The sequence below is a fragment of the Otolemur garnettii genome, unplaced genomic scaffold (genome assembly GCF_000181295.1).
Source record: "Otolemur garnettii isolate 467f Iridium unplaced genomic scaffold, OtoGar3 scaffold00021, whole genome shotgun sequence".
NCBI lineage: Eukaryota > Metazoa > Chordata > Mammalia > Primates > Galagidae > Otolemur > Otolemur garnettii.
Window position 1 is genome coordinate 18797199 of NW_003852416.1, and position 11218 is coordinate 18808416.

At 45.5% G+C, this 11218-nt stretch overlaps 1 protein-coding gene across 1 annotated transcript in view; it reads left to right on the forward strand.

Annotated features, from left to right (window-relative positions):
• CUNH10orf76 (chromosome unknown C10orf76 homolog) overlaps positions 1–10419 on the forward strand; it is a 232993-nt gene extending 222574 nt beyond the window's left edge. Inside the window, exons 24-25 of the mRNA XM_023511776.1 lie at positions 6992–7108; positions 8744–10419. Coding sequence (XP_023367544.1) covers positions 6992–7108; positions 8744–8836 — 210 coding nt within the window. The 3' untranslated portion in view covers positions 8837–10419. The remainder of the gene's footprint in view (positions 1–6991; positions 7109–8743) is intronic.
• Positions 10420–11218: the final 799 nt, after the last annotated feature.

Genomic DNA, 11218 nt, shown 5'->3' on the forward strand with positions numbered 1-11218 from the left:
GCCTATAGTCCCAGCTACTTGGGAGGCTGAGGCAAGAGAATCGCTTGAGCCCAAGAGTTTGAGGTTGCTGTGAGCTGTGATGCCACAGCACTTTACTGAGGGCAACAAAGTGAGACTTTGTCACAAAACAAAAAAAAGAAGATGTCTTTTGTCTCAGGTTAGACCAGCCTGCTAATAATACAGGAAGGGCATTGGATTAGGAGTCAGAAAATTCTAGTATCTAATCCTAGTTTTGTAGCTTTGGGCAATTGCAGTCTTTCTAGACATCTGTTTCTTCATCTGTGAAATGAGGGCCATGAACAAAGTAGGTGATTTTAAAGGTTCTTTCCAGAATTATTATTTCTATGGTTCTGTTTCTATGGTAACACTTTGGTAAAAAGAGGTATGGTTGCCTTACATGTCACTGTCCTCAAATGCTACAGATAACTCCCTAGTCCTTCTGGCTACCATTTAACCAGCTGTTTCATCTTATTTGAAGACATCTAATACTTTCTATTTCAATTTTTCCCCTTTGTTTTCATCTCAATAGCCTTCATTTATTTGGTACCTTCTATTTGCTAGATTCTATCATTTATATTTTTATATTTATTTTATATATTATCACTAATCTTCATAATGTTATAAGAAAATATACTGGGCACAGTGGTGTGTGCCTATAATCTCAACTACTCAAGAGGCTGAGATGTGAAGATTGCTTGAACCCAGGAATTTGAGATCAGCCTGAGCAAAGGAGACTCTCCTCCAAAGTCAAATTAAATTAAAAAATAAGGATAAAATAAGGCTCACACCTGTAATCCTCGGAAGGCTGAGGCAAGAGGATCACTTGAAGCCAGGAGTTCAAGACAAGCCTGGGCAACATAGTGAGACCCTGTCTCTGAAGGAAAAATAAAAATTAGCCTGGTATGATAGTATGCACCTATACTCCCAGGTAGGTGGGAGGGTAAAACCAAGATTTAGCAATGAGCTGTGATCACACCACAGTATTTCAGCCTGGGTGACAGAATAAGATCCTTTCTTTAAACAAAATAAAATTTAAAGTCCCTGCTTTAAAAAAAAAAAAATAGGGCACAGGCTACCGAACATTCCATGCAAGGGTTTGTATGTATCTGAAACGTTATCAGTGAATTTGAATTAACCTCTTGCACCAAGATCTTATCTATTTCTTGTCATTAAAGAGATCCTAAATCTGATGTGGCCAAGAGCCTCACAACCTGTGTTAAACAAAGCTAAGCCTCCATGGGCCTCTTTGCTCAGGTTTTCTTTATTATTATTATTTTTTTGTTTGGTGACAGAGTCTCACTCTGTTGCCCTGGGTAGAGTACCATGGTGTTATAGCTCACAGCAACTTCAATCTCTTGGGCTCAAGTGATTCTCTTGCCTCAACCTCTCAGTAGCTAGGAATATAGGCACCCGCCACAACGCCTGGCTAGTTTTTCTATTTTTAGTAGAAATGGATTCTTGCTCTCGCTCAGGCTGGTCTAAACTCATAAGCTCAAGCAATCCATCTGCCTCAGGCTCCCAGAGTGCTAGGATTAGAGGCATGAGCCATCGTGCCTGGCCCTGTTCAAGTTTTCTTCTTTTTTTTTTCTTTTTAAGAGACAGAGTCTCACTTTATCACCCTTGGTAGAGGGCCGTAGCATCATAGCTCACAGCAAACTCCAACTCCTAGGCTTAGGTGATTCTCTTGCCTCAGCCTCCTGAGTAGCTGGGATTACAGGCGCCCACCACAGTGTTCAGGTTTTCGTTAGCATAACCTGTATCCCCTTGCATTACCAAAGTTGTACTGGGCATTCTCTGACTTCTGGTTGATGCATTGCCAGTTACGCTGAGAACAATGAGTTCATTTGGAGAGGCTTGCTTTCACATTTCACACTGAATAGGGAATATGATTTCCTCTTCACCAGAATCTACCATGGGCTAAATGAAGATATACGAGGCCCTAGCTCTTGGATAGGAGAACTATCTGGAGACAACTAGAACTTCCAGATACCCCTGTCATCAGAAAGAAGCCTTAATTATAAAAATTTTAATCATTACAGACTATTCCTTATGTAATTTTATCCCCACATCAGTCTTATGAGGTAGATAGTATTATCCTCATTTTAAAAATATAAAAACTGAAGCTCAAAGAGATGAAAAAACTTGTATAAAATTATGTAGCTAATTAGTGGTAGATCTGGAACTAAAATTCAGGTCTATGTTCTTAATGGCTTTTTTGTCTTCTCAGTCCTTTTTCCTCCAGAGACCTCAGGGTTAGGTATATAGGTCTCCCCCACCCCTACCCAGTTTGTTTTTTCCTTGTCTGAGTTTTTGAGTCAGTGTGCTTTGTTTGTTTTGTTTTGTGTTGTTTTGTTTTGAGGCAGAGTCTCACTTTGTCACCCCTGTAGAGTGCCATGGTGTCATAGCACCCAGCAACCTCAAACTCTTGGGCTCAAGTGATTCTCTTACCTTAGCCTCTTGAGTAGCTGGGACTACAGGCGCCTGCCACAATGCCCAACTATTTTCAGAGACGGGGTCTCTCTCTTACTCAGGCTGGTCTTGAACTCATGAGCTCAGGCGATTCACCTGCCTTGGCCTCCCAGAGTGCTAGGATTACAGGCGTGAGCCACTGCACCCAGTAAGGCAGTGTTTTAAGGCAAAGAGGGTATGGAATCTTTGAAAGTGAGACCCTTTATATATCTCCCATCTACACTTGAGTCTAGATGTTCCATTGTGGTAAAAAATCATTTATTCGGCTCGGCGCCTATAGCTCAACGGGCTAGGGCGCCAGCCACGTACACCTAAGGTGGCGGGTTCGAATCCCCAGCCCGGACCCGCCAAACAACAATGACGGCTGCAACCAAAAAATAGCCGGGCGTTGTGGCGGGCGCCTGTGGTCCCAGCTACTTGGGAGGCGGAGGCAGGAGACTCGCTTGAGCCTAGGAGTTGGAGGTTGCTGTGAGCTGTAATGCCACGGCACTCTACCCAGGGGGACAGCTTGAGGCTCTGTCTCAAAAAAAAAAAAAAAAAAAAAAAAAAATCATTTATTCATAGAGGATCTTTGGAACAATTTGAATTATGTCATTGCTTCCTGGACTGTGGAAGTAGTTATTAAGTCCTAGAAGCTTTCCAGGTAGCTCTGTATCCATTGGGATGACAGTGTTTCCATCCAATATGTTACTTTCAGGAACTTAAAACTTTTACTCCCATTTTTACAATGAGAATTTGGCTCAGTGCCTATAGCTCAAGTGGCTAGGGCACCAGCTACATGCACCAGAGCTGGCAGGTACAAATCCAGCCTGGGCATGCCAACCAATAATGACAACTACAACCAAAAAATAGCCGGGCATTGTGGCAGGCGCCTGTAGTCCCAACTACTTGGGAGGCTGAAGCAAGAGAATTGCTTAAGCCAAAGAGTTTGAGGTTGCTGTGAGGTGTGAAGCCACAGCACTCTACCCAGGGCGACAACTTGAGACTGTCTCAAATAAATTAATTAATTAATTAAAAGGAGAATTGGGAGGCGCCTGTAGCTCAGTGGGTAGGGCTCTGGTCACATACACCAAGGCTCACAGGTTCAAGTCCAGCCTGAGCCTACTAAACAACAATGGCAACTGCAACCAAAAAATAGCTGGCATTGTGGCAGGTGCCTCTAGTCCCCGCTACTTGGGAGGCTGAGGCAAGAGACTGCTTAAGCCCAAGAGTTTGAGGTTGCTGTGAGCTGTGACACAACAGCACTCTATCGAGGGTGACATAGTAAGACTCTGTCTCAAAAAAATAATAATAAAAAGGAGAATTCAATTATATTTTATAGAGAGAAGGGCTGAGACAAAAGAGGTTAGGTGAATGGTCCAAAGTCCTATAGCAAGAATAGCACTGCCAATTCAGTTATCTTTCTATTAGGCTCTTACCAGGACTTGGTTTTCTATCTACTGAGGGTCATAGGTAGAACATAAGGATTCCTTAGAGAGAGAGTATGTGACTTGTAGGTGATTTACTAACTTTGAAGCTACCTTAAATTGAAGTTGTGGATGTGATTCCAGGAAGTCCACAAGCTCAACAGCTACTGAAAGAAAACTTGTGCTTAACTATAGACTGTTAACTAATGGATTGGAATAGGATCTCACCCTGGGAGGGGTCTTTGGAGTTGCAAGAAAGTCAAATACCAAAGCTTCAAATCATAGTAAAGCCTAAGGCCATTAGGCATAGGGGCTCTGATAAATTGCTCCTTGCCTACGGGCTGCCTTTGCCATGTCCCAGGCCAATGTTGGGGCTCAATTAGGACACATTCCTAAAGTCTCAAGCTACAGAAAGCAAAGTCCCAGGCAAGAAAAGTATCCCTAGTGCTCTGAAATCCTAGATGGACTGGGACCTAGAGTTGACTTTAGAATCTCTTCTCCTGGGAGTAAAAGAGAAGTGATGAGGGCAGGAGACAGTGAAGACTGGATGAACTGACAGGCAGCTTTGCTCACTGAAGAAAGGAAGTAAGCCCACAAGAAAGAGCCAGGGAATGAGGAGGTGGCAATAGTCAGTGTCTGGACAAGAGGAGAGCTAAGATCATGTACTGTCTGAGTCCAGACAAGCCTTGAGTTTTCTCTTCAAGGAGCTAGTAGCTTACAGGCCTTCTCTACTGTCACCTCCCTGCAACAAACCTATAGTAGGCTATACAGGCAAAAGTCAGCTTTACTAGGAAAAGAAAAAAATCCCTGTTCTATATAAGACCTTAGATCTTCCACTCTGCCTTGGCAAGAAGAGAAAGCCCAGGTGATCAAGTAAGGCAGGCTTACTTGAGGCCTGAGGCTCTCAGAATGTAGTCAAAAGGTATGACCATCTAGCTTGGTGCCTGTAGCTCAGTGGTTAGGGCACTGGCCACATACACCAGGGCTGGTGTGTTTGAACCTGGCCGCAGGCTGCTAAACAACAAAGACAACTGCAACAACAACAAAAAATAGCTGGGCATTATGGAAGGCACCTGTAGTCCTAGCTACTTGGCAGGCTGAGGCAAGAGAATTGCTTAAGCCCCAGAGTTTGAAGTTGCTGTGAGCTATGATGCCATAGCACTCTACCAAGGGTGACATAGTAAGACTCTGTCAAAAAAAAAAAAAAAAAAAAAGTATGGCCATCTATTCAAATGCTACACCTTTTCCTTAGAATTGCCTTTCACATGGACTTGACACTCAGGTAAGGCTAAGCCCAGGTTGCTGGTTCATAGGCATTGTTAAGGCTACTCTGATTTCAAGGCTTAGGAGAACATATATTATCCCATTTTTCCTGGTTGTATCTTGGAACAGTTATGCCTGTTTCTGGGCCAAGACCTTGGCTGTAGATTCTCCAGCCACAAGTGCAGCCCACATACATGAGAGAGCCAGAATACTTTGTGGGTGACTGCCATTGCTGGGTACCAGGCTTCCTGCTAACAGAGCTGACAAATAGAATGAAAAGCAGGAATGGAACTAGCCTATACTAGGATCTATGGGACATAGCCAGGCACAATGATCTTGTGGAGCTGAATGTCCATAGGAAAGAAAGCTGGGCCTAACCTTTGCCCTAACTGTTCTTTCCCTCCAAATCCAAACTCAGCAGCTCTCCCTTAACAACATAAGCCTTCCCATGCTCTTTAGCTCTTCACTCTCCTCAGGAATTCTTGGCAGGCAGAATATTTTCTGCCAAATGAAGTTTTCCCTGGCTCAAATTTGTACTGGTGCAAGGAACAATCAAGAGGCACTGGCTCAGTGCCTGTGGCTCAAACGGCTAAAGGGCCGGCCACATACACCTGAGCTGGTGGGTTCGAATCTAGCCTGGGGCCTGCCAAACAACAATGAGAGCTGCAACCAAAAAATAGCCGGTCATTGTGGCAGGTGCCTGTAGTCCCAGCTACTTGGGAGGCAGAGGCAGGAGAATCACTTAAGCCCAGGAGCTGGAGGTTGCTGTAAATTGTGATGCCCTGGTACTCAACCAGCTTGAGGCTCTGTCTCAAAAAAAAAAAAAAAAAAAAGAGGCACTTAGGATATAGGAGTCTATCCTCAATCCCTTTGACCTTTCCTGAGTCTGGCTTATTTACTTTCCCTGTCACTCCGTCTTACTACCTTCTGTTAGAACTGAGGGTCCCTTGTCGCTTACTTATTTCCCCTTAAGCTCCCTCCATAATGTTATAGGCTTCTTCCAAAGCAGATTAGCTTCAGTAATATTACCTGAGAGTGCAGTCATTCTCTCTCTTGTTCTCTCCTTTCTTCCTAGCTCACTTCTTCTGACCTGATGTAGTACAGTGTCCCCTTGACTGTTCTTCTCTTGATTCATGGTCTTATAAGATATAGTCACATCAGACATGGCTATAATAGCCCCTTCTATATCTAAGATTTCTATAAGATTCTATATCTAAGATTCCTAGAATCAGCGGAAGTCTGAATCCTCCTCCCATAGAAAGTCAGAGAGGTAATGTGGGAAAGAGACCCTTTCATCAGAACAAAAGCTCTGGCTTAGTCTTGAAAGTGTTTCCTGCACCCCAAGTCTAGAATGCCCAAAAGTTCAATCCAGGCACGGGATAGGAAGACTGAGCTGGCACTGAGAGATCAAAACAAGTGGCAGATGGTGCTGAGGAACATCCCAAGACTGAAGAAATATGGTTCCCAGAAAGGGAGAAGGAAGGAGACATTGGCAAAGTCTTAACTCAGCAACTATGACAGCCTGGCCAGAGAAAGCTTTACGATAGGGCTGAAAGTACACTTATGGGATCAGGGATACTGGTGAGCTCAGACACTGTTCCATCACCTCTTCTCTCTTTGACCATATCTAGAATAAATAGCCTTGGTGGCTAAGCTGGACTGGTAAGGAAAGGCAGGGAATGAAAAAGATTAGGAAGTGGTCCCAGAAACCTGAGGAATTGCTCCCATAAGGGATAGTGAGCAAGCTTCTTTGGTGCTGTCTTACTGAACCCAACCCAAGAGGTCAGCAGTATGGGGCTAAGTGACCTGTGATTTGTATGGCTTAATTCCTGCTTGGCCTTTGATATCCCCAGGTGCTGGAGGTGGTGAGAGCCAACTATGACACGCTCACACTGAAGCTGCAGGATGGCCTAGACCAATATGAGCGCTACTCAGAGCAACACAAGGAAGCGGCCTTCTTCAAAGAGCTGGTGAGTACCTCGCCCCTGTCTCTGCTTATGTCTCTTAAGGGTCCATTCCTGACCATTGGCTTCTACTGTATAGAACTTCAAGGGAACAACTACAGTTTGCCAAAGACTGATAAAATCATGTATGCAACTTCTCTCCTAAAGCAATCCAGACCAGACAGGACAAGAGGTAGCATTGCCCACCTCTATTCTTCAGTCACAGAGACAGCCCTGGCATAGCTCCATCTGGGCCTGCGGCTTGACATGTGTACCCAGTGGCAGCTCTGGCTTATTGTTCCTTATCCTATCCTCATGGCAACTATTGAATAATGAGAGTAATTGACTCTTTTCCTCCTTATAGAATTACTTCTTCCCAAATTCCTACTACTGGTCTGAGTGATCTTCCGATCTGATTCTCCAGTCTTCATTTCCTACCCTAACTCCTACTTTCCAATCACACTCTCCCTCCTACAGCCCTTACCCCCAGCCACCTTGAATTAGTGAGCACTTGCTCTGCCTCCTACTTCCCCTCCTAGTCAGCATCTCCTAGTCAGTATTTTTACTGGTCTTACTACTAGTCAGCATCTCCTAGTCAGTATTTTTACAAGGTCTTACTCTTGCTCAGGATGGTTTTGAACCCATGAGTTCAAGCAATCCACTTGCCTTGGCCTTCCAGAGTACTAGAATTATAGGCATGAGCCACCGGCACCCAGTCAGTCTGTGAATACAGAACATGTGAAGCAAGCAGTGGGGAAGACAAGGATATATATACCCCAAACTTTACTCTCAAATGGGCAGGAATCCTTGGTAAGGAAAAGTGAAGCCTATGTCCTGCTCCCAAACTTGAGTCTCAGCTAGTTGCATCACCTTGTCCTAATCATTGCCTTCCTTGGATCATACCCCTGCCATCTATGCCAGATAAAAGCTACATCTCTAAATGTTTCTTTCAACCCAAAAAAGGAAATAAATCCAAAGGGAAAGTGAGGAGACTAGAACATCCTGGGTAGAATGCCATGGCGTCATAGCTCATAGCAACCACAAACTAAAGCAGTCTTCCTGCCTCAGTCTCCTGAGTAACTGGGGCTACAGGTGGCTGCCACAACACCCAGGTATTTTTTTTTTCTATTTTTAGTAGAGAAGGGGTCTCATTCTTACTCAGGCTGGTTTCAAACTCCTGAGCTCAATCCAGCAGCCTCAAGAGTCCCACAGGGCTAGGATTAAGGGTGTGAGCTACCATGCCTGACCCTTGAAGCAATATCTAAAGGGATGGGGCCCTGAAGAATGAATCCTCTCGCCCCAGTTTCTACTCCTCCATCAGACCACTGACCAGACTAGTCCCCCTTGCCAAAGCAAGGATGAAGGCCAGTCTCAGCCCTCCTTTCCTGTCTGTACCTGCTTCTACCCCCCAGGAGCCCAGATGCTCTTCTCACTTCTAGTTTCTGCCTCTTACCCCCCTCCCCACCCTTTTCTTCCCTGCTGTTAAGAACTGTTTGCTCATTTACCTTTGGGAATAATAGCTGTTAAGGGTTCATTTCCTAAGAAATTTTATAGTGCTTCTAGGTCCTGTGCCTCAGGCACTGCCCTCTACTGTTTATAACCAAATCTCTCCTCTGTTTTTTCTCTACTGTGCCTGCCCCTCCCTGTTCTACCCTTTCCCAGGTTCGATCCATTAGCACCAACGTCCGGAGAAACCTGGCCTTCCACACACTCAGCCAGGAAGTCCTGCTCAAGGAGTTCTCCACTATCTCCTGAGGCCACGCCCACCTGAGTAGCCACTGACTGCCCTTAACCATGAGGCTCCTAGGGGATCAAGGGGAGAGGGAGCTGCCCCAAGGTTGGAGAGAAACACAGATACTGAGTTCTCTTCTCTCTTCGTGAAGGCCATGCTTCAGTGGAGCTTGGGTAGCCAGGGCAAGCCAGGGATGATTATATTTGGGGAAGAATGGGTGGGCACAGGGTGAGGCCTCCAGGGATGTGGGGACTTCCAGAGTGGACTCCCTGGATAGCCTTTCACATTTCCAATTGAGATTATAAATTGTAGCTACTGACTAATGTTTAGGAACTGACGGGGCAAGCTCCAGGGTGACACCAATACCTTGAAGGTCAGTGGCTGTCCTTGGCTTCTGAAAATGGATGAACTCTCAGCCCCATCCTGCTTCTTTTGGGCCTGGAGCTGTACTAGGCTTGAAATCTGTGCCGCCTGCCCCACTGGTACTCTGTCCAGTCATTAGGACCCTTAGCTTAGGCTTAGGGCAGAGTAGGAATGGGGTACCTTTTTTCTATTTTCCAAATTCAGAGTTGACTCCTCTGGGAAACTGGAGATTAGAATTTGCCCAGTGCTCTGCTGTCCAGCCACCACTTTCTGGATTTTAGTTCTGGTACTACGAGTATCTATTAGCTTTTGCCTTCTTTCAACCCATTGATTCATTAGCACAATAGGATCATTACCTTAGCTTTTCACTTTTATTCTGGTTTAAATTGTCTTTAGGGTGTGTGTGAAATAAACATTGACAGGTTTCTGCAGCTGTTAAGGTACCTGTTTTGCTGGTTCCCTTTCCAGCAGCTCCCCTGTGTCCCTGCCACCCACTCCTAGGAGCCTTTCCTGCCTCTGCTGAGCTCCCCTCCACGTTCTACCCCCTCACCCTGCTGCTGTTTACATCCAGCCACCCTGATAATTTCCTCTGGGGAAGATTCTATTCCTGCTGTGGTCTGGTGCTTGGGAGGGAGAGAACCTGCTGGGGACAGGGTGCCCTCCTTCTGAAAGAGCCCAGGTGAGCATCATGCCATTCTGTCCATTCACATTCTGGATGGGAGCAGAGGTAAATCTCCTGCCCTCTGGGAAGTTAGCCTGTGGTTCCTCCTTTGGAAAGCCTCTATTAGACCACCTAGGCTTTCCTTACCCTGTGGCTTCCCCTGAAATAGCTGCTACTTTGAAATCCTCCCTTTCTCTAAAGTACTTTCTAAAGCCCTCAGGATGGTGGAAAGTAAGCAGCACTGGAAGAATCTGGGAGTACAGGAAGCCAGCAGTGAAAGCAGGTTTGCAATCTTCCTGGCCACCATCCATTTAACCTCCTATCTCTTTTAGATACCTTCCTTCCCTGGGAATCAGAGTTTTGACTCCAACATTGAGCAGATATGCACTAGTTCCAGAGAATCCACTCACAGGCTGCCATGTATGGCTGTAGTTTCTAAGAGATCACAGGCTGGGTCATTTCTTATCCCTAGGTGGATAACACAGCCTGGGGCATTTAGTGTTTTCCATTGTGATAAACCCCAGGGCACCTGGATTTGGAGCTGGTGACAAGTCAAAGTTATTAAAAATTAATGTGTGTGGGACAGTCTTTAGTGTCTTTTTTATCATTATTAATTTCTGTTGCCCAGACTCATTTATCAAAGACAAAGATAAGGTAATCTCCTAATTGCTGGTCCCATCTAGTTTGGGATCCCCATCTGTCCTTTTAGACTCTTCTTCTCTGAGTCTCCTGGCCTAGTAGAAGCCAGCCGAGTTCAGAGAATTGTAGCCTCCCTTTCCCTCTAGGTGGAAGGATGGAAAAGAGAGTTCTTTTATCTCCAAACTCAGTGGTGTTCAGGAGGCCAACCTGCCCATTTGGCTACCTCTGGATTCCTGCCAGCCTTTCCTATAAAGTGAACAGTGGCAAGTCCAGGGGATGAGCACTAAGAAGAAGAGTACTTGCCCTCCATTGTAAAGATATATCTTTTGGCCCATTTCTTTCTTTTCTTTCTTTCTTTCTTTTTTTTTTTTTTGAGACTTTGTTTTTTTTCACTTTGTTTTTTGTTTGTTTTGTTGTTGCAGTTTGGCCAGGGGTGGGCACCACCATGAACCCACCACCCTCGGCATATGGGGCCGGTGCCCTACTCCTTGAGCCACAGGCACTGCCCAGAGTTTCACTTTGTTGCCCTGGGTAGAGTCCTATGGCGTCATAGCTCATAGCAACCTCAAACTCCTGGGCTCGGCTCAGCGCCTGTGGCTCAAGTGGCTAAGGGGCCAGCCACATACACCTAAGGTGGCAGGTTCAAATCCAGCCCGGGCCCGCCAAACAACAATGATGCTGCAACCGAAAAAAAATAGCCAGGCGTTGTGGCGGGCACCTGTGGTCCTAGCAACTTGGGAGG